Raw genomic sequence first — 24,119 nt, 5'->3', positions numbered from 1 at the left:
ATCCTTCTAGACTTCAGATGTCACACGTCACCGAGTGCTGCAAAACCAACAAGCCAATTGTAACTTCGCAAAGCCACCGAGCTCACTTCTTTAAAATGACTAGCTGCGCTTTAGGACAAGCTCCTGGCACTTACACCACGCTATTAAACCAGTTTCAATACACACCTACGTCTATTTCCCAAGTGAGAAGGACAAAGTCATTGGTCTTTGCAGCCGTTTAGACACAGCTGTTCTTTAAATAATACCATCACAATTTCCTGTTTAATATTAGCTCCCGGTTAGATACTTCCTAGATATCAAATGTCAGTAAAATAAATGTATAAAGATTAACTATCCTGACAACATTGACAATATTTTACTTCCACTGGACTGGGAGAGACAGAAGCTTTATTAATTTCCTTGCTACCAAAAGATCTCAAATACACAAGAAAGCAAGGCCTCCTCAAGACCTTACTCATCATTGTTGAGTAGGCTTAGCCCTGGCTGACGTGGTAGTAGCAGCTTTCTCAAAGCAGAAGGTCCAGAGTAAACAGGAAATTATTAGTAAAATGATTTCTTACGAAAACATCACCAATACAGTATGTGTGCAAAGAAACTAACAAGGAAGAATTTTACCTCAATAGGCTGCGGATCATTCAGATGTGCACTGAGATTCATAAGGAGCTGGGGCATCCAGGTGGGAACGTCGTAGGGACTAGAAAGAACACATGCACCAAGTCCTAGCACCCCAGCATGACGTTTGACCAACTCTGAAAAAACAAAAAAAACACACCAATATATGTGCAAATATTTACAGGACTCTATTGCACATGTCACAGTGAAATAAAATTAGTTTTCGATGAAGCAAGTTGTTGTCAATGTGTGAATTTCTGCATTTAAAATCTCTCTGTGTGCACACAGACCAAAAACATGATTTTGAGGCTGAACTAAAGACATCCTATAGCTGTCCCTCAATGATAGCGGAATTAGAGCTAGGTCAGAAATGTGTCACTTATTTGCTAGAACTTACACAATAATAGTTTTGATCAATTCATATCATATGCAAAAGTGCAATCCCTGATCCTAAAACAATCTCTAATCAAAATTAGACCCCACTTTTCTAGATGGGATCCACAGAATGGATCAATTCATGAGGTAAACATACTATATCTGAGGAATGTCTGTAAACAGAGCTGTAATGTGTCTGTATTCTGCAGGGTCTCCATTCTTCCTTTTTTAAAAAGATCTCTTCTTTCTCTAGTGATAGAAGTTACTGCTTTCAAATTCTCCTGGTTTTCATTAGAGTTGTGTGTGTGTGTATTATATTCGTATACATGAAATACGGTGCCTAGGGAACTGAAGTTAATAAAAAAGGAATACGAAATAGAATTATAAATAATGCCATTTGGGATAACAAAGACCTAAAACTACTTTGGTACTTAATTATTAAAAAATAGAGTTCTCAAGCAAAGCAACTAGAACATTCATTGTATTAGGTCACTATATGACTTAATTAAGACCCTCTTATAATCAGCACTTAAGAGCTTCACATTCTGAGCACTTCCTACAAATCCAGTAAGCTTCCTACTTATTAAGAGTCTTTCTATATATTTCCCATTCTTCCTGTGACTGTAGTTAGCAATGGCAAGGTCAGACGGCTCTTTGCAACTGTGTTTATTTATTTATTACTACTATTTTTAAAAGATTTTACTTATTTATTTATTTGAGAGAGCATGAGCGGGTGGGAAGAGCAGAGGGAGAGGGAGAAGCAGACTCCCTGCCGAGCAGGGAGCCTGACTTGGGGCTCGATCCCAGGACCCTGGGATCATGACCTGAGCCAACAGCAGAGGCTTAACTGCCTGAGCCACCCAGGCGCTCCTATTTGTTTATTTTTTTAAAAAAGATTTTATTTTTAAGTCATCTTTACACCCAACATGGGGCTTGAACTTACAACACTGAGATCAAGAGTTGCATGCTCCACTGACCAAGTCAGCCAGGCGCCCCACAATCATGCTTAAATGTCTCTTTAAATGTGACATATTCAGATCTGATTCTCCTGTTTATCTTCATGCTCAATTAGAGTAGAAGCTCCTCTGAGGACTCTTCTCACCCTCTCACCAAATGCCCAGTGAAGTAGTGAACAGTCCCCTCTCCAAGTACAAGCAAGGCTTGTTTTGTTTTCTTAGTATTTTCCTAGTACATCTACACCTAAGCTATAAAATCTAAAAGCAAATACTTTACACTCTCCAAAATAACTCATTCTACACAGTTCTTTATATAAAGTGATTTCATGGGGGCAGGCAGACCTGATTCATTGTAACAGGTGTATGTCTCAGAGCACAGGTTCCTCTGTGCCTCTCAATTTTCGCTCTTCTGTTCCAGGTCTTGCCTACTATAGGCAAAGCTTATTAAAAGCAGGGGCAACTATTCCCAGTACCTAGCAAAGACCCAGGGACACACAAGTATTCAATAAATATTTGTCGAGTAAGCATGGTTAATTCCCAAACGGACGTGGGTATTTTATACCGGCACTGTTACCTGCAGAAGGAATCGTGTCTCCTACGGAACCAGGGTCTCGCTTTCTTTTCTTCGGTAGCTTCGTTTTGCAAAGTTGCTCAAAATGAATCTGCATAGGACTGTCCATGTTAAGGAAGTTACACTGTAACAGACCGCTTAAGGTGGTAGCAGCCATTTCTCGAACCTGTAGAGATAATCACTTCTTTCAGAGTGGAGATCCTAACCCTCAGGGGAATGCTGGAGGCTGGGAGGGTGGCGGTGGGCACGGGGAGGGGGACACGGGGAGGGGGACGGGGGACTTCCCCGGACTTCTGTGTGCAAATTGTGTGAATGCTCTCATGCCAGTTCTTCCGGGAGATTTCATCAGATTCTCAACAGGTCTGTGACCTCAAAATGGATGAAAGCCACTACATTAGGGTTACGCAAAGTAAATGCTTAAATTTCATACAAAATTTAATGTCTCAATAAATTATTTTCCCACGGACCGGCGTTGTCCTTATCAGGGCTGTAACTGTAAAAGCAGTGCCAGGGCCTAACATTAAGATGAATTTTTCCTGGACTCTGCATCTCTGCAAACTACTGCTGTTTTCGTCAGTAACACAGAACGAGAACAATTTGTATAACTGGCATATGTTGTAGATTTATGTCCAGTTTACTTCTTAGGAATTTCACAGGCTGCTGTCAGACTACAGTTTACCCAAGTACCAAATGCAGAGCAGAGCACAGTCCATTTCAAAATGGAATGGGAACTCAAGTTTTGGGGAAAAAACAACAAAAAAAACAGTAAAATGCTATCATCTCAATAGGCATCACAAAATTCCTGCTAAGCATTCATAAAGATAGGCAATAATTTGGGGGAAAAAACTCCACCGTTTTTTGTATTGTTTATTGCTTCAAGAGGTTTTTTCTTAAATGTTGTAGGGTTTGACAGTTTTGGGGTAACTTAACATTTTCATTATACTAGTAAATGAATTACATTATAAATTGTTTTACTACATCATACTTGGTCGCGTTATTTCCTTTTACACCACGATTCATTTTTATATTCAACTATTGATTAGAATGCTTTCAACTTCTCACTATTGTGCTAAAAATATTCTTAATTTATATAATTTTTTTCCATATTGCAATGTATTTTCTTAGGATAGATTCTAAGAATTGGGATTACTAAATTTTAATGTATGAACAACTTTACTGTTAATTTTGTGGCCATCAGCTACTTTTCAAGAGCCAGTGCTAACAGACTATGACACAAGACTAACGTGGAATACTCGGTATATACCTTGCCAACCTGTTATCATCATTATACATTTTGTTTTAAGTAGGCTCTACGCCCAACATGGGGCTTGAATTTATGACCCTGAGACTGAGTCACATGTTCTGCTGACTGAGCCAGCCAGACACCCCTGAAAGTTTTCCTTTAAATCCAATAGTTTTCTTTAAACATTTTTCATTTAGATTATTACAAAGTTTTTTCAGTATTATCATGAGTAGCTCTTGCTAATTATTACATCACTGATACTCAGTATTCTGTTTTAAAAATATGACAGAGGCACCTGGCTGGCTCAGCTGGTAGAACATGAAACTCTTGATCTTACGGTTGTGAGTTTGAGCCCTATGTTGGGTATAGAGATTATCTAAAAACTAACTAAATAAATAAATCTTAAAAAAATATAATAGCTTTAATGAATGTCATGGCTTTACTTATAGTAACAGTTACACTTAAGCCTACTACATGGAATGTAAAAATAATTTATGAATATGTTCTACAACAAAGTCCAGCAAACAATAAATGCAATTTAATGTAACTGCTGTAGTATTTAAAATTAGGAAACACTGATTTTCAAGATTTCCACCTTTTCATTTCTATTCCTTTAGTTATTAAAAAATACAAGTTAAAAAAATGACAGACAGCTGTAAACACTGCAAGCCTGTTGTAGCTGCTATAACCAATTGTGTGTGGTACCTGAGGGGCCAGCAAGATCTGCTCCCAGAACACAAGAAAGCTGGACTGCAAAATCAACAGGCTCATTAGGGAGGGGGAAAAATTTCCATTCTCAGTTTTCTATGGATGCAATCTATTTTCAGTGCTCTCAAATAGAATATATAATTACTGGGAGTGCTCCACTACATAGAAAACCCATAAAATTAAAAAAAAAGTACAGATTTCACAAAAATTTCAATTACATTTTCTTTACCTAAGGCCAATTTCAAAAGTTGTAACTTATTCCTTATTTATTACAACATACTTTTCTTACATTACATTATATTAACTAAGAGATTTATCTTTTTGTACAAAATACTAATATAACTTCACCACAAAGTTGCCTTTAATTTCTCTACCAAGGGAAATAAAAAGGGGCAAAAATCTTAACTGGATAATAGCATTTGTGGGTAGATTTTTATTCTCTCTTTTTTTGAGAGAGAGTACAAGTGTGTACAAGGGTGGAGGGGGTGGGGCAGAGGGAGAGGGAGAGAGAGAATCTTAAGCAGGCTCCACACCCAGCGCGGACCCTGATGTGGGGCTCAATCTCACAACCCCGAGATTATAATTTGAGCTGAAATCAAGAGTCAGACGCTTAACCAACTGAGCCACCCAGGTGCCCCTAGATTTTTATTCTCTTGAAACTGAAATTAGTCCTTTAGGAATTAGTAAGGTAAGTAAAATATTATCACCTGCAATTTCACATATAAGAAAACTTTGGTTCACAAATGTTGTCTGCCCAACTGCAAAGAGATGCCAGAACAAGACCATGCCCAATGTTTGTTTCCATTTGTATAACAGGAAATCACGATTAGGGTATCAAAACTAATAATATAGGGTAATGTTAAAGTTACTTTTAATAATTTATGCTTTAAAAAACTCATCAGTGCATAAATACTTCTTAAAGGGGGGGCATGATGCTTTCTCTAAATGTATTAAATTTTGATTTGCTATATGTTAAGTTTTACCTCTAGTTGTTCATCCTCCAAAAGACTTATAACAAGCCACCTGATGTCTTTAACTGCATCTTCATTGTTTAGGAAAATAAAGAGGTTATAAAATACCATGGTCTGGAGGTAGGTCAGCACTGTGTATCTAGCATGCCAAGAACTGCTTCTTGCTGTCTGTGAATGAGAATAAACAGAGACAATGGGAACAGTGCTGATGAGAGCAGGAGGTGACAGACAGGAATGACACACAAATCGTATCATCTTCTACTACAACTCTACTTCTACGGGCATGGTTAGAGCAAGCTCGTGTTATAGTTCCTTCTAAATAGAAGGTTGCATGAACTATTTCAGGTAAAGTTAGTTCTTCAGAATGGTTGAAAATAAAGGGTAAGGAACACATAGACAAAAGTCAACTTTAGAAGAAAATTATATTTAATAATACTCCGACTCCTCTAAGAGTTACACATTATTTTCTTCATAGCAGGTAGCGGATTGAAAGCAATGACTGAGAACTGCTAAATTCCATCATAGAAACAAACAAACAAACAAACTGGGCTGTTAAAAAATGTTTTTCAGTGGTAACTCAACTTAAAAATCTGAAAACCATGGGAACAGGTCCACTTTTTATGTTATGTAACACATGTAAGACCTGGGTAAAGGCTGAGCACACAGTATACTAAAAATGCAGCCAGAAAATATACAATCACTTAGGTCTTTTTTCTTTCTTAAACCAGATTGGGAAATACAAGTGAATAAAACAAAGGGAAAATGGTAAAGGGAATGACCACTCCCCTTCCCTCATAAGCACTTTGCATCCAAGGTGCTTCATTAGGTTTCTGTGTATATAGGGAATTTGAATGATCTCCCCGGGGTCACAGAAGTTGGTGGCAGAGGCAGGTACAGAGTCTAGGTCTGTTTCTTTGGTCAATATGTATCTTCTCTCATACTAAAAGAAAAGTCAAAATGAAAAATAAATTTCTGGTACTGTGTGCACTACAGCTGACTTTGTGAAATTCTTAGAATGGGTAACCAAATTCTAACCAAAACACATAAATATTCGTTAGACACTCTTACTTGTTTTAGCACCTGAAGTACCAAAGGCACTTGATGAGGGTAAAGCAAGCCCTGAGACATTAGTGATAAACATAACTTTGCATCTCTTTTCAGTTCATCATAGCTATTGTCATTTTCCACTGGGGCAATCTAGAGAACAATAAACAAACCAAACAGAAAATTGAAATAACAGCCAATAAGTACAAAGGCATCCTTACATAAAAGAAATCACATTTTTTACTTTTAACAACTTCTATGGAAATTTTCAGATATGTACAAAACTAGGGAACAGTGCAAGGAGTACCCATGAATCAATCACCTCTCCAACAACGACAAACACATAATCCCCCCATTTTTTGCCCATGTTTCCCCATCCCCTAATTAAATTATTTGAAGCAAATCCCAGACATATTTCACCCATGAATATTTTATTATGTATCTCTAAAAGATAAAGTCTCTTATTTTAAAAAACTGGAATGACATCAGCCATAAAAGTTCATTGCAGTTAAAATATAAAATATACAGTAGTGTTCAAATTTCCTCCATTATTTTGTAATTGGTTGTTTGGAATCTGGTTCAACGTGATGATCACACACTGCATTTGGTTCATGTGGCTCTTAAATGTAAAAGATTCTATGAAAGATATATTTAAAAAAAATTTCTGAATTCTCCCTCTTTTAAAATTCCTTCCCTTTGAAAAAAGGGTGCAGGAGGGCCTATTTGGTTTTGTAGGGTCCTCCACAGTGGCTTCCTTCTCTGACTGCATCCCTGTGGTGGCATTCATTGGCTCCAGTATGTCCTGTAAAGTAGCCGTTAGACCTAGAGGCTTGATTTTATTGAAGTCTAATTCTTTGAGCACAACATAAGTGGTGTGTACTTCCTTCACTTACGGTCAGTTTTCTCTGTGATGAACCATTACAAAAAAAGGTTTGCAAAATGGTGACACTCATTTCTTCTTCATTATTACCTGGAATACTTCATACAGAAAAGCCTCCCCTCCCTCAGTGGGTTTCCTTCCTATCCTCCAAAAGTGAACAATGAATTTTTAAAACAAGGTCTTTATGAACTAATGAATTTCAACAAATTCAATAGTTTTAGTCTTACTGGTGTTTGAAATGGCTCCTGACTCCTTTAACACAACTGTTGCATCCTTGGTTTCTGGTAGGACAATTATCCTGTACATTTCTTCGTCCTAACCTGAAATCAGCTTTTCCTCCATGGAGCCCTGGTTCTTCCAGCAGGAAATGATACCTAGAAACCATAATCTGGGCACTACGGGCACTGATCACTACTAGATTGATTACTAGTTACGGGTTTTTTGTGGCCAGAGCTAGGAAATAAGCATATTTTCTAAAGAAAAACAGATCATGAGATCATACTGGTATTTTCAAATTTAGGATTACTGAGGTTTTACTAAACAGCTGGACTTTTTTTTAAAGATTTATTTATTTTAGAGAGAGCACACATGTGTGCACAAGTAGGGGTAAGGGCAGAGGGCCAGAATCTTCAAGCAGACTCCCAGCTGAGCGCGGAGCCCAACACAGATGATCCTACAACCCACGAGCCATTACCCGAGCAGAAATCAAGAGGCTCAACCAACTGAGCCACCCAGGCACCCAATAGCTGGATTTTTATATCTTGTTACTCATGCTAAAAATTTCGGTTCCTAATGTTAAAAAAGGAATAGGGCCAAAATGAAGTAACTTGCCCCCATCACTGCAAACTAAGACCTACTTGTAGTTTCAGTCATTCTGGTTGAGGGAATGTGACTTTCAATCAGTTAATTAGGAATTAACTAATTAGTAATAGTAAAGTAAACCGCATGACAGACCCCTGCCTTGTCTGAAATAATCCTTTTTGTTTATGCCTTTCTTGTCCCATCCCATTTCTGCCTTTAAAAACCTCCATTTTGGGGGGCACCTGGGTGGCTCAGTCGGTTAAGTGTCTGCCTTCGGCTCAGGTCGTGATCCCAGGGTTCTGGGATGGAGTCCCGCATCGGGCTCCCTGCTCCTTGGGGAGTCTGCTTCTCCCTCTCCCTCTGTTCCTCCCCATCCCCCACCCCCCCCGCTCATGCTCAATCTCTCTCTAATAAATAAAATCTTTATATATATATATATATAATACCACCTTCCATTTTGTACAGCTCCCTGGGGTCCTTTCCGTTTGCTACATGGGTACTGCCCAATTCATGAATCACTGAACAAAGCCAATAAGATCTTCAAATTTACTCTGATGAATTTTGTTTCTAACACTATTGACAATTATCATTTATTTGCTCTTTATTATATAATAGACATAATAGCTTTATTCCAATATTAGAGGATGCAGCCCCCATAGGCATGTATGATTTTCTGTTTTAAAAGTCACTGCTCCGTATATTTATCCTTACAACCAGATACATAGTAAGGTGAGGTTCATTTGCTTTTTTTTTTTTTTTTTTTAAAGGCAGGAGCGCCTGTCTGGCTTAGTCGGTGGAGCATGTGACTCTTGATCTTGGGCTCATTAGTTCCAGCCCCACTCTGAGTGTAGAGATTATAATACTTAAAAAGGGAGGGGGGGTAGTTTTCATTTAATTTTGTTTTATGATCATAAAAAGTATTTTTTAGGGCTCCAAAGAAAAATTGGTAAAATAAAGTATACTCAGACAGCCTTCTTTGTCCCCAGCCCTTAAATAAGTTGTCCTCTAAAACAATCTAAATATATTTCCTTGTTTCTTTTTAAAGTCTAGTTTTAATATGGGGGCGCCTGCGTGGCTCAGGTGGTTAAGCATCCGACTTTTGATTTTAGCTCAGGTCTTGATCTCAGGGTTGTGAATTCAAGTCCTGTGCTGGGCTCCACACGGGGAACAGAGCCTACTTAAAAACAAACAAACACCACCGCCCCCCCCCTGCAAAGTTATAGTTTTAATATGGAAAAAAATTATTTTTCTCTAAAATGCTAAGGATTGTATCAACTTAGGTGAAATATTCAAAGCTTAGTATTACCAAATTTATTTGCATACCCATAACAAATGGGAACTTAACCATGCCTTTACTTTAACTATGCTTGTTTCCCCAAACTTCAGCCAGGCTCCTCTGAGCCCTCTTTTCATCCTTGGATCTACTGAGTCCAGTTGTATAAAGAATCCTGACATTTGAGAGAATTCCTAACCTCTGTACCTGATCCAGTTCCTCACCTCCACTTTTCATATGTGATCATCATGGACTGGCTGCTTTCAGCAAGAATCCTGTCAAGTCAGTTTAGCAAGAATCCCCTATCCTTGATGTCTCTTTTCTACGCACTAACACCTCCCCCCATTCTGCTTATTGGCTAAATATCCCCAGCTGTCTTTGCTGTATTCAGAGTCTTGACACCTATCCAACAGTTCTAAATGAAGTCTTCCTCACAATTTTGACATGTGTCCGAACAATTTTTTCTTTAACAACTAAACCTCCAAGCTGAGTATACTAATTCGCTGTGATAATCTGTCCAGTGTTTGATGGAAATAATTTCCCTTAGCAGACTTTACGGAAACAAGTACATGAGATTTCGTCTCAAATCAATGGAGAAAAGATAGATTATTGTGAAAATTAAGCTGCATCTTTACATCAACACTTTATATAAAAGTAACTATATCAATTTTCTATCTTATACTGCATATTTAAATGCAAAAGATAAAACCATAAAAATGTTAAAAGAAAAAAGAATTGTTTAAAGAAATAATCTTGGACTGGCATACTTCAAAACATCATTTAAAATAAAATTATCAAAAACTAATGATGTAATGTATGGTGATTAACATAATAAAATAAAATTAAAAAATAAAGTAAAAATAAAGAAAATTATAAAAATGGAACTCTTTTATAACACAACAGAAAACTGGCAAAATACAGATAGCTGGCAAAAAAAAAAAAATACAAATAGCCAATGTACAAGGAGACAGTCTCACTAAAGAAATACAATTAATTTTGCTTTATATTTTTTTAATTTATTTTATTTATCTTAAGCTCCAAGCCCAGTGTGGGGCTTGAACTCACAACCCTGAGATTAAGAGTTGCAAGCTCTACCGAGTTGAGCCAGCCAAGCATCCCAAGAAGTACAATAATCTTTTTAAAAATTTATTTAACCATCAAAAATTTAAGGAATGTCAGGGTTTGTGGGAAAGAGAGAACACAAGACAGGCTCTTTGGAGGGCAGTATCCATTAAAATTACAAAAGCAAGCAGGTCTTTTACACGATAATTTTATATAGTAATTACCCTACAAATATATGCATATTTGCAAAAGACTGTTAGTTTTTAACAGCCAAAAACTGGGAATGACCAGTGATCTCCCATAGAAAATGGATTAAATAAATGATAATACAATGAGGTCATTAAAGAGAGGGGGGCAGCTATGTGAGAAGACGGTCATTCTATATCAGGCTCTGAAAATCAATTTGCAGAATGAAATAGTTCTGGTTTTTTTGCACAATCCCATACCTACACTAATGCAGTGTATGGCACAGGTGTGCTCACAAGATCTAAAAAGATACACACCAAACAAACAAATCGAGGATAAAAATTATTACAAATACTGAACAGTCCAAATCCCCAGGCAATGTACATAGAATTGTTGTCATTTAATTCACCCACAATAAAAATGAGGTGATTTAGGGGTGCCTGGGTGGCTGAGTCGTTAAGCGTCTGCCTTCGGCTCAGGTCATGATCCCAGGGTCCTGGGATCGAGCCCCGCGTCGGGCTCCCTGCTCCGCGGGGAGCCTGCTTCTCCCTCTCCCACTCCCCCTGCTGGTGTTCCCTCTCCCGCTGTGTCTCTCTCTGTCAAATAAAATCTTAAAAAAAAAAAAAAAAAAAAAAAAAGAGGTGATTTAGAGTTTGATTAGTTGAACTGTAGTATAAAAAAGAAGATACACTCATTTGCTGGAAGGCCTACCATTAGCACCAGAAAAATTTAAGGTGACTCACTCATCTGTTGAATCAGCAGTCTTTCTTCCCACCATTCATGAAAAAAAATGTGTTTTATGAATGAAATTAGGGCATAATGTTCTCATGTTAAGAAGAGGTTAAAATGTTCTACTAAAACCAGCAAAATCCTGAAATCCAATAGATAAACTTCACTGTAAAGAATACCATGTTCCAAAGCAGCAAATTAACCATTATTAATTACTAGCACAGGATAACAATTTGTTTGGGCTAGACTACTTCTATGTGCAGGTAAGATCAAAATCTCTTAGATATATTTAAGTTTTTATTTATTTGGTTAAGTAATCTCTACACCCCACAAGCCTGAGATCAAGAGTTGCATGCTCTTCCGACTGAGCCAGCCAGGTGCCCCAAAATCTCTGAGATATTTTACTTTCAGTGATTTTATCTATTAACAACATTATCGTTTGTGGAACGAAAACCTTTTTCTGTTACAGAGTAAAGCTTCTAAGTTTGGAAATTATTAGTTCATCTCAAGGAATAACATCTGTATTACTTGATCAGCAACTGCTCTGTAGTTAAGTTTATCTGAATCTTACCAATTCCAACTTTTTAATTTTCAACTTTAGTATTTTCCCAAAAGCATTATTTTTCTTCCCAGATATGACTTTTATTTTTCTTTTTTAAAAGATTTTGTTTATTTGACAGAGAGAGACACAGCGAGAGAGGGAACACAAGCAGGGGAAGCAGCAGAGAGAGGGAGAAGCAGGCCTCCCGCGGAGCAGGGAGCCCTATGTGGGGCTCGATCCCAGGACCCTGGGATCACGACCTGAGCCGAAGGCAGACGCTTAATGACTGAGCCACCCAGGTGCCCACCAGATATGACTTTTAAAAGAACACATGTGTACACTGTCATTATGTTCCAACTACCACATGTGTAGTTACAGAAAAACTAAGATCAGACAACCTTAAAGTTTGGGAATATTCAACTGGCACTGAAGGGGGTAGATTCTAGCCTTTTCATAAAAATATATGCTGTAATCTTCCTTCTGATATTGAAAATAAAGAAGGTAAAAATAAAAAAAAGTCCCATGTACAACAACTCGGACAATTCTTAAAAGAATTGTATGAGTGAAAAAAGACAATTACAAAAGGTCACGTATCTCCATATATATGACATTCTTGAAATGACAATTATAGAGACAGAGAACAAATCAGTGGTTGCCAGAGGATAGTGATGGTGAGGGAGAGGAGGAAAGTGTGACTGTCACGGGGTAACACAAAGTGATTTTTGTGATGATGGGAGTATTTCTGTATGATGATCGTGTTGGTGGTTGCAGGCACCTATTTGTGTGATAGAATGACATAAAATTACACACATGTTGTACTGATTTTAATTTTCTGGTTTCGAAAATATAACTACTAGAGAAAAATGAGTCAAGGGTACGTGAAACCTCTTTGTAGAACCTTTGCAACTCCTGTGAATCCTTACTATTTCAAAATAAAAAGTTTGGGGAAGAAAGTCTGTGCCGATGAAATTCAGGGGCTTCCTTCAGGTACTGCTTATTCTTATCTTTTGCTTTCTGGCCATACTACAGGACAGACTGACATACACTGATTTGGGTTTTCCTTAAGACTTAAAGTAATAAGGGTGTTTTAAAGTCTGTTTGTAGCATAAATATGTGCATTTCCTTGCCAATATCCATCCCTCCTGCTGAAAACAGGCATTTCAATTAACTTTTGGAAATCATCCTTTTCTGTCATTTTGGTGGGTTAACCGAGGGATCATATTGCCTAGCCTAGCCAAAGTGTAGTGAGAGACCCAAGCCTGGACAATGAGACTTTTTCTGGACCTCTGAAATCTTGAAGAGAGAAATGCAAGGAGACGTCACCTGATGAGGCTATTAGCTTCTGTTACCTAGGTCCCCTGGCAGTGAACTGCCTAGATATGTCTAAATAATCTAATTAATTTCCTCCTTCCACTGTCACAGACATTTGGTTTTCAGTGCTTGCAATTAAAGATCCTTAATTAATACTGTGATATACAAAAAGGAGATCTTCATCTTTCTTTTGCTTTGTCTTCACACAAGTTTATTATTTTTGGTATATCACAGGTAAGATTTAACCGACATTAAATTTGTTAACCTGTACAAAATGCTGCCCTGTGTTAATATGTACAAAAATTTAGTTAGCAAAAGAACACTTTACAGGGTTTTCCTCTCCTCTAATTATTGAGAAAAAGTTTTTCTGAAGAAATACCATCAATGGCATGTAATTTTGTACCAGTTATAAAAACATCTGTAAATTTTTCTCTGAGTTTGACATATGCAAACTATTATTCTACAGTGGTGAGTTCTGATGAGCACTCAGGGAAGTTTGAAACTTAGGATAAAACACGTCCTCTCTTCTTCCCTGATCACTGGCATCTGAACTCTTTATTATTCCAAATTAAAATGCAGTTAAAGACTAGTAACAAAAATAATACGCAGTAATTGCAATATATACAAGTATTTTACACCGTGCTCTCTGCTTTACAGACATCTCATTTCATCCTTGCAACAACTCTGTGAGGGACTCTTCAACTAGAAAAGGCAAATAACTGCAACTTTCACTTTGATACAGATTTCAAGGTGGGTTTTTTTTGAATTGATATAAACCTGCTTTTTATGGGATAGGATATATAATACTTCATTTAGAATCTACAACGCACCTCAAGTGTGTCTTAAAACAGAATTTCTGATCTCATCTCCAACTATTTCTGAGTGCCTCCCACAGTTTAACAAGCAACAACTTGCTTTTAGACTCCTTTCTTTATCCCCATTCTACACAGCTGATCTGCCTGCAAAGCAGCTGTTCATCTGTGCTATAGTGTCTTTGTCCCCACACCCCATTCACCATGATGGCCTAAAGCAGATTCTCAGCCTCACTATCTGTAGATCCAGGCGAAATGTTAGGCCTGTCATAAGCAATTCACATAATACAGCTTTCTAATGATTTAAGTTTTTATAAATTTCATGTGGATTCAAAACATCCTTCTAAAGGGAAAAATGAAGGGGGGGAATCGGAGGGGGAGACGAACCATGAGAGACTATGGACTCTGAGAAACAAACTGAGGGTTCTAGAGGGGAGGGGGGTAGGGGGATGGGTTAGCCTGGTGATGGGTATTAAAGAGGGCACGTATTGAATGGAGCACTGGGTGTTACACGCAAACAATGAATCATGGAACACTACATCAAAAACTAATGATGTAATGTATGGTGATTAACATAACACAATAAAAGAAAAAAAAAGAAAAAAATCCTTCTATCAACCTCACTCTCATATATCTGCTTTCTGATTTTTTTTTTAAAGATTTTATTTTTAAGTAATCTCTATTTCACTCAAAAAAAAAAGAAAAGAAGAGAAAAGAAAAAATCAGGGGTGCCTGGCTGGCTCAGTCAGAAGGATGTGCAACCCTTGATCTCGGAGTTGTGAGTGTGAGTGAAAGAAGGGGGTAAACGCCAACTATCCCAACATTGACTACACATTACCCATTTATGGACATATGAGATCATGTTCTGTATCCACTGTGTATGTGGCAGTGGAAAAAAGTTGAAGCACCACTGCCCTAAAGACACACTCGACAAACGCTATCTACCACCAAGGACCTAAAAGTAACAAGGATCTCAAAGTAACAAGGATCTCTATACACTAATAACTACTGTCTGCTCTTATATCCCAAAAGATCCCAGAGGTACCCATGGGTATCCGGTCCTGCACAGCGTTCTTGAAAGTATTTTAGTGGTGAATCCTTTGGAAATTACAAGTTATTATTATTATTTTTTAAGGTTTTAGTTATTTGAAAGAGATTGAGGAGAAGAGAGAGCACGTGCACGATGAGAAGCGGACTCCCTGCCGAGAAGGGAGCCCGATGTGGGACTGATCTCGGAGTCCAGGGATCATGACCTGAGCCGAAGGCAGCCGTTTAACTCACTGAGCCACCCAGGCACCCCCTAGAGTTATCTCTTTGAGATTTCCTGAAGACAAAGTATACTGTGGCAAATCCAAAGTTTAGCATACCATTTGCTGAGACACAGTACCAAGGTTGCTCCTTCTTAAATGATAACTGCACCGAACAGTAATTCTCAAATAGTGGTGATGTTTGCGCCAAGCCTTCCAAATGTGACTGTTTTGCGAACCACAGCACGACTGCAAACTAAAACTGTGACAACCAATATACTGATCTGTGATCTTAGTTTTATTAGCTTCATCATTTGCCTAGATGAGTAATTAGAACCACCTCAGGCTATACCTTTCATCAATTCAAATCAAACTTCAGTGTCTTCATAGGATTACCAGAAACGAGCTACTTCTGCGGATATTTGTTAAAAGCAATTACAGTCCCATTTAACACCATAAAGTAAATACAAATACTGTATGTATAAGTACAATATATAATACATCTTCAGATTTATTATACACTGAATAAAACAAATCAGAAATAGCTATATTAAAAAAATGTCACTATGGCTTTATTTTTTTTTTAGCTATCAATATCTTCCTAAACTATTACTTGGAAATTGGTTATCAGTGCAACAGTGCTCTGTCTGGGGCGCCTGGGTGGCTCAGTTGGTTAAGCGACTGCCTTGGGCTCAGGTCATGATCTCAGGGTCCTGGGATCGAGCTCCGCATCGGGCTCCCTGCTCAGCGGGAAGCCTGCTTCTCCCTCTCCCACTCCTGCTTGTGTTCCCTCTCTCGCTGTCTCTATCAAATAAAGAAATAAAACAAACAAAAAAAAACAATGCTCTGTCTGTAAACTTTTCATATATCTGTCAAGATCCTAGTCTTACCTAATACTAAAAAGATTATTTCAACAAATATTAAACTGCTATTACCTCATGATTCTCCTGTGACTATTCTACTTCTTAGCGATCCAACCAAGTTACCCACACAGTCTGAAAAACTATCCACCATCAGATGATAAATATAAATTCCCGGTGAAGATCAGAAGGGGATGCATTCTTTTATTCTTTCCAAGTTTCCAACTGTTAAATTCCAGTTAGTTAACACAGGGGGATGCATTCTTTTTTTAACATTATTTTTTTTTAAGATTTATTTATTTGAGAGAGTGAGAATGAGTGTACATGAGAGGGGGGAGGGTCAGAGGGAGAAGCAGACTCTCCACTGAGCAGGGAGCCCAATGTGGGACTCGATGCCGGGACTCCAGGATCATGACCTGAGCCGAAGGCAGTTGCTTAACCAACTGAGCCACCCAGGCGCCCAGGGGGATGCATTCTGAATTTCAGCCATAAACTTACCTTAAAAAACAAAGGGAGAAGCTGAAGTTGTTCTGTGACTGCTGTAGAGAAGGATCTTCCTGCACTAGCCATCAGCCATTTCAATACTATTTGAAAACAAACACGCAGAATCAGTCTTTGCTATAGAGTCAGAGAGCACAAAGTAGAGTAACATTGTAGTGCTAATGTCAGAGAGCCACTCCAATAGCTCTGCTAACTAACTCTTCAATGTTGAGAAAGAGATCAGCTATGTTACTTCATAAATTTGACACTAAACAGCATTATGACAGGAACCACAATAAAGGGTGTCAAAAACTAGGGTACTGAAGTCACTCTCAAAAAATGAATCAACAAATTAACAGCCTAACTAAATACCAACACCAACTACAAATTAACCTGCAATAATCCTAATGTAGCAAAAATGATAACTAAGTTAGTTGTTTATACTTAGAATGCTTGAAAAAACTTTAAATACAGAAACAACAGGACACCCCCAATAACCAAGACAATTTTGAAAAAGAACAAAGTTGGGGGACTCACACATCCAGATTTCAAAACTTACTACAAACTACAGTAATCAAAATAGTGTGGCACTGACATAAGGACAGACATACAGACCAACGGAATAAACTAGCGTCCAGAAATAAACCCTCACACATATGGCCAAGTACTTTTCAGAAGAGTGCCAAGACTATTCAATATAGAAGTAACAGTCTTTTCAACAAATGGTGCTGGGAAACTGGACATGCTTGAGCAAAAAAACAAAGCTGACCCTTAACTTACATTATATATAAAAATTAACTCAGAGTGAATTAAAGATCTAAACTTAAGAACTAAAAGTTACAAAACTCTTAGACAAAAACTTAAGGGAAAAACTTCGTGACACTGGATTTGGCAATGATTTCTTGGATATGACACCAAAAGCAAAGGCCACAAAAGAAAAAATAAATTCGACTTCATCAAAATTAAAAACTTTTGTGCATCAAAGGATACTATCAAGACAGTGAAAAGACAACCCACTGAACAAGAAAATATTTGCAAATCATTTATCAGATAAGGGGCTGATATCATTAATATATAAAGAACTATAACTTAACAACAACACTAACCACCTAATTCAAAAACTGGCAAGGGACGTCAAGAGACAATTCTCCAGAGATTAAAAAGAAAAAAAAAAAAAAAAGGCAAATAAGCAAATGAAAAGATGTTTAACCACTAATCATTTAGGGAAATGCAAATCAAAACCATGGGTATCTTCTTCACACTCATTTGGATAGTTGTTTAAGTCGTAAAAACAGAAAACAAGTATTGGCATGAGTATGAAAAAATTGCAACCCTCTTGTACTGCTGGTTGGAAAGTAAAATGGTGCAGCTACTGGGGAAAATAGCTTGGTGGCTCTTAAAAAAGTTAAACAGAGAATTACCATATGGTCCAGCAATTCTACTTCCAATAGCCCAAAGAATTGAAAACAGGGACTCAAAACAGGTAACGTCTACATCACTGCTCACAGCAGCACTATTCACAGTAGCCAAGAGGCACAAACGACCTAAATGTCCATTAACAGATAAATGGATAAATAATGAAAACACTATGTAAAGTTAAAAAGCCCGACATAAAAGGACAATTACTGTACGATTCCACTTATATGAAGTACCTAGAATTGGCAAATTCAGAGACATAGTAGAATGGTGGCTGCCGGGGCGGGGGGGTGGAGGGGGGTGGGACAGGCTGGTAACAGATTAATGGGGACAGAGCTTCAGTGTTGCAAGATGAAGAGTGCTGGCGATGGACCACGGCGATGGCTGTACAACAATGTGAATGTATTTAATGCTGCCCAACTGTAAACTTTGTATTATGTTCGTGTTACCACAAAAAAAAACACCCCAAAGGATAATCTAAATAAATGTCTATTTTGTTTTGTTTTTCCCCTGGTAATAAATGTCTGTTTCTAAGCAAGTTTCTATTAATTTTAGCCACTCACTAGTTTTTAAGAGTTTAATGCCCTGAGTTCGTTCATCTTCTTCAACAATTCCATTTTCTTCCATAACATGGTTCTGAATTTCTTCATCTACATCCATGAGGGGTTTCAATTTCTCTAGAATTCGAGCAGTAAACTCAGGGACCCGTGGGGATGCTGTTGGTGCAGTGTTTGGCAAAGAAACATCGATCATAAATATGTAGGTCAGCACACTGTAAAATGAAATATGGAGAGTGAGAAGAGATGCCATGTTATCAATAAAACTAAGGTTCAAAAGCGATGACCCAACCAAAGTAAATATCTGAACGATGACTCCTGGAGAGAGTCTCCTGCACTGTGCCCGTAATTCGCAGGCACTGAGAACTGGCCAAATGTTCACCTCTGGCTCGTGAGCTCACTGCTATTCTATTTTACATCAGAACCTCTTGTCTAGTGTCCCAAACACAATATAAAACAAAATTTGAAGAAGAGAACCCATGAAACTCAACAGTAACATAACCAGTATATACTATTACATATTAAAATTTAATAAAAAAGAACTCAAGAAGTATACCATACCACAGGGAAAAGAATACCTACCTCCCTATTCTTTCCCTGACATTTTTGTAAACCTGGGTGAGTTTGGGTTCCAAGTACTTCAGTAGTCTGTGCAACAGCTCAGGTACTCTCCACTCTTGCTGGGCAAGGCCACCTTGCAGTACATAGAGTCGACTAGAATTAAAGCACAGCAGAGTTAGAGCCCTTCCCTGCCTTTACATATGACAGTATAGACTAATGGAGTCTGTATTCTACTTAAAATTGCTACATTTTCTCACCTAATATTAAAACCAACAACTCAAAACAGCACCTTTATGAAGATCTTATTTTTACAGCATCATTTTCGCTGTATTCTCATTTTCTCTCTATTCCCACACAATCAAGAGAAATACTGACTTGAGAATACTCGTTGATTTCTTTTTTTTTTTTCAAGGTTTTATTTATTTGAGAGAGAGAAACACAGCTAGAGAGGGAACACGAGCAGGGGGAGTGGGAGAGGGAGAAGCAGGCTCCCCGCTGAGCAGGGAGCCCGATGCGGGACTCTATCCCAGGACTCTGGGATCATGGCCTGAGCCAAAGGCAGACGCTTAATGGCTGAGCCACACAGGTGCCCCTACTCATTGATTTCTAAGCATCAAAACCTTCCCCACTAATTAATAATAACAATAACTTATTCTTTATGTTAATAGGATTACCTAGATTTCCTTTTCTGGCCTACTAATTTTTTCCAACTCCTTTTATCCCAGCAAGAATATTTTTCCTTGAACGGTTACTGTTTTTTCCTAATAAGGAGGAGTGAAAAAAACGAGACAATGTGATGAGGAAGTTAGTATTGTCCTGGTATAAAAAAGTCGTTTCCGCTCCCGTTTCCGCTCCCTGCTCGGCGGGAAGCCTGCTTCTCCCTCTCCCACTCCCCCTGCTTGTGTTCCCTCTCTCGCTCTCTCTCTCTTTGTCAAATAAATAAATAAAATCTTTAAAAAAAAAAAAAGCCGTTTCCGAGAGGGAGAAGGCTGACTCTAAATTATGTTTGAATTGCTCAGGTTGTCTCCATTTCTACTTCTTCCCAATTGAGAAATAACTCTACTTAGTATCATAAATTGTACTGAATTGGTTCACTCATCTCTCAGAAGAAAATAGTTACATTATCAGGCCTTCAGGAGTGTAGACAGTTCACTTCCATTTACACATCAAGAGCAAAGCTGTTATCTTTTGTTGCAAAATCTTTTGTTAACCTTCTAAATTCTTTTTATTTACCATGCATCTACAAAGGATCCTCCTTCACCACTCAATGGTGATTCTAACAGCAGCTCAAAAAGCCAATGAAGTTTCCGGGGATCTCTGCTTTCCTGTGTTGAAAATATAAAATAATAATTAAAACAGGGGTCCTATAATTCTGTACATAAATCAGATCCTGTTATTTTAGTATTATAAATAAATATAAGGGAAGAAAATCAAAGTAAAACTTGTAGGTTAGTCAAACCCAAGTATTATAGTTCATGTTAGAAAGGCTGACAGTAAGAAAATTGTTGTTAGCTAAAGGCACTGTCTTTAAATGAAAGCATACAAGCTATAGACATATTTAGTGTGGAAAATAACACCTACCTTGTATCATCTGGCTTTTACTATATGTAAGTTACATTTCCAGATATATGATATGATTTGCCATTTAATCTAAAAATACATTACCATGACAGAGAAGATGTAATAATCACTTAAGAGTTACCACTCAAGGCTTATTTGAAAGGCTAAACAGAACCATCTTTAATTATATAAGATGACAAAACTATGAGGAAAATTTCAAGACTCAAGAGGTATAATGAGATCTCACAGATTTTGAGAAAAGGTATGGGACAGTTTAAATAGATCAGTTAAACACAAAAAAGCAGCAGAACTTACACAGGATGTTGCTATACAAGTTCCCCAGTCGTTGTAAGTTTCTACTGTAATATTGGACAATGCTGTTCTAAGCAGTGGGCAAAGAAGCTGCCAAAGCTTCTCCACCTACTCAAAACAAAATATATGGGGAAAAGTTAATGATACTCAGAATATTTTTCTTCAACTGTCTTTTCCTGGAAATACACACATACAAACACATGACCTGATACTTATTTAAATTATTTCTTGGGACACCCAAATAATCTAGGAAAGTAACTTCACCGTATTATCATCATACCCACATATAAAAGTGAATTTTTTTCCCCAAAAAACTATTCAGAAAAGAGGAGACACCTTATATGGTTCCTTACAAAATCTCGTACTACTGAAAAAATTTTCTTTTAAAAATTCTGAGTAACAAAGTACACCGGAGTGAAACAAAACCTCAATCATTTTGTAAGTTTCACAGGCTTATTGAGGTCACTTGATTCAAGTCCTAATATAGGAAGCAATGACTTTTTAATACAACTTAGTATTAGCCTGGAGTATAATCTTCAAATTCCAAGTTTTGGATTACTATAAATAGCCTTTAAAAAGTGTTCAGTTATACAGAGATTGTGAATATATGTGTACAGATGCTTCTCACAGTCTATTGAGAATACAAATCTCCTTGAGATCTTGATAAAATGCAGATTCTGATTCATTAGATCAAGGTGGGACCTGAGATCCTATTTTTCTAACAAGCTCCCAAGTGATGCCCATGCTGCAGGTCCATGGACTGCACTTTAGTCAAAAGGACCTATATAGGACAAATGAGGAGGGAGGGCTTGGGATAAAATTTCCAGTGGTAGCACCAGGCGTTGAGGAGGAGGAGGAGGAGGAGGAGGAGGAGGACGAGGAGGAGGAGGAGGGGGAGGAGGGGGAGGAGAGGGAAAGGGAGGAGAGCAGAAAAGCTGTATCTTAAACAACTTATAAAGAAAGGAGAGGTGTTCTGGAAAAGAAGTAACTAAAAAATGACAGAGACTGGATGACAAGGATATGTGTGACATGTTTAAACAAAACTGTTTCATGTCATGTGAGCAAGAAAAAGGCAATATTACATATCAACAAATACTTTTATCTAATAAGTGATTTGAATATGTAGAACTAAATTAATATATTAAAAAAGCGTTCATAGTCCAAAAAGAATGTGTAACAAGTCTGCCAAAACCAGTGTCTGTGTCTGTTCTTTGAGGAAATGGTGGCCGACCTTGTAATTTGGTATTCTGGGTATTTTCAGTCTAGTTATTTTCAATCTAGGGCATTTTGCTAAGAAACTAACCTTAGGGCAGGGATGTTAAAACTAAATCTTGCAATTAAGAAGAGGGATACTCAAAAAAAAGGATGTCAAACTCAAACGGTCTATGAGGCCAAACTGAACCATGTAGATGAACAAGGAGGCAAAGAGAAGGATTTAATGAGAGGCTAGAGAGTGACTCAGGAAGGGAGAAGCCCATGCACAGCACACTAGCCAACTGAGGCAGGGCAATAATGTAGGACCAGTTCCAGGATCTTCCCACCGATCAAGAGAGAAAATGAAATCTTTTTTTAGGGTCCTTCCCCTAATGTTGGCAAATAATTCAAATTTTAAAAGATACTGAATGTTGCCCATAGATCACACACCACTAGTCTGTGACCTATACTCAAAAGCAATATGGAATTTGAACATTTCATGTTTCAAGTACTAATATTTACTGTGTTGGGAATTGCTACATAAATGGGTATTACAGCTTTAACAGGGAACGTGCTGTACAAATACATCACCTTTTCAAACGTCCAATGCTTAGAACCTCTGATTAAACCAGCTATAATTTCTGCAACACATCGCTGGGTGCTTTCATGTGAATCTGCAACCAAACGTTCTAAATGGGGCTTCAGAACTGGCAGAAATGCATCATCAAAATTTCTGAATATGCCCTATATATATATTTAAAAAAAAAGAAAGTTCTTCAGTACTCAAATGACTATCATCATCTCCATTATAATTAGGTTTGTGTTTATTTACTATATTACTACTGTGCTTACAAAACCCCAAGAGTTCTACCCCTTAGAAATGCTTTAACAATGTAAGTTAAAATAAAAATACTATTATTTTGCATATCACAGTAAAATATAATGAATGATATCAAAATTAATAATCTCTCTGACCTTAAAATTTCACACACTTCAAAAAACTCAAATGCATAGTCTTGTTGGTTTTTCTTATATTGCTAATTATAAATACTAGAGATAAATACTAAAAAGCTTCTTTTTCTTAAAAACCCCTAGACCTTAAGCTAATATCAGTATGATTGGCATCACTTTCACAACCATTTTAGATGAGGACAACAGATGACCAAACTCAAACTTTGACTTTATGAAGCGGGATATTAAATAACATATTTACCTTAAAGAGGCAAAAACGGCGAGGATTAAACTTATCTTTTCCTTTTCTGTCTTCTAAAGATAGAAAAGTAATTAACTGTTCAACAAATTTAGGATCAGAAAAATGATCAAATATAATCTGTTCAGCCTATAAAGTTAAAAAAAAAAAACACAACATTCAGGGTTTAAGATCTATTTAAAAACGTGATTCTGAAATGTCAAAATTCAACTGTGAGGTTTTGATTATCAATAGTAGGCTGTTATTTTTGTTTTAAAGAGTTTTTACTTCTCATAGAGGCTTTAGAAAACCAAAATATCTCCTAAAAATGCTAAATCCATAATAGTTGAAAGGTTTCCTTCAGATCTTCAAGTTTGAATTCCATTTCTCAAACTGAATTAAAACCCACAAATGGTCTGCTTGAAGATGGTACATGAAGATAGTACCATTGTGCCATCTGGTGTATAATTGAGGAAAATATTCAAAACTGTAAACCCCAACAAATTATTTCTGTATTTATAAAACATCAGAAGTTAAAAGGTAAACTTCGTTGAATTAGAAAATAAGAGTTAGGGGTGCCTGGCTGGCTCGGTCAGTAGAGCATGTGACTTTGATCTCAGGGTCATGAGTTCAAGGTGCATGTATAACACAGAGCTTACTTAAAAATT

The 24,119-nt window shown here is 37.4% G+C and overlaps 1 protein-coding gene across 4 annotated transcripts in view; it reads right to left on the bottom strand.

The window, feature by feature from the left end:
* PSME4 (proteasome activator subunit 4) overlaps positions 1-24,119 on the bottom strand; it is a 109,232-nt gene that overhangs the window by 2,280 nt on the left and 82,833 nt on the right. For 3 of the 4 annotated variants that reach the window (XM_032410986.1, XM_032410987.1, XM_032410989.1), the window contains 11 exons: positions 23,476-23,601; positions 22,854-23,006; positions 21,072-21,176; positions 20,430-20,521; positions 19,218-19,349; positions 18,642-18,850; positions 16,681-16,766; positions 6,505-6,633; positions 5,449-5,604; positions 2,518-2,680; positions 616-749 (listed from right to left, as the gene is read on the bottom strand). In XM_032410986.1, coding sequence (XP_032266877.1) covers positions 616-749; positions 2,518-2,680; positions 5,449-5,604; positions 6,505-6,633; positions 16,681-16,766; positions 18,642-18,850; positions 19,218-19,349; positions 20,430-20,521; positions 21,072-21,176; positions 22,854-23,006; positions 23,476-23,601 — 1,485 coding nt within the window. The remainder of the gene's footprint in view (positions 1-615; positions 750-2,517; positions 2,681-5,448; positions 5,605-6,504; positions 6,634-16,680; positions 16,767-18,641; positions 18,851-19,217; positions 19,350-20,429; positions 20,522-21,071; positions 21,177-22,853; positions 23,007-23,475; positions 23,602-24,119) is intronic. The other variant, XM_032410988.1, reaches the window with a different exon arrangement.

Source organism: Phoca vitulina, unplaced genomic scaffold (assembly GCF_004348235.1).
Source record: "Phoca vitulina isolate PV1807 unplaced genomic scaffold, GSC_HSeal_1.0 scaffold12, whole genome shotgun sequence".
NCBI lineage: Eukaryota > Metazoa > Chordata > Mammalia > Carnivora > Phocidae > Phoca > Phoca vitulina.
The sequence above is the reverse complement of the archived record's forward strand: the minus strand, read 5'-3'. Positions and strand labels throughout refer to the sequence as shown.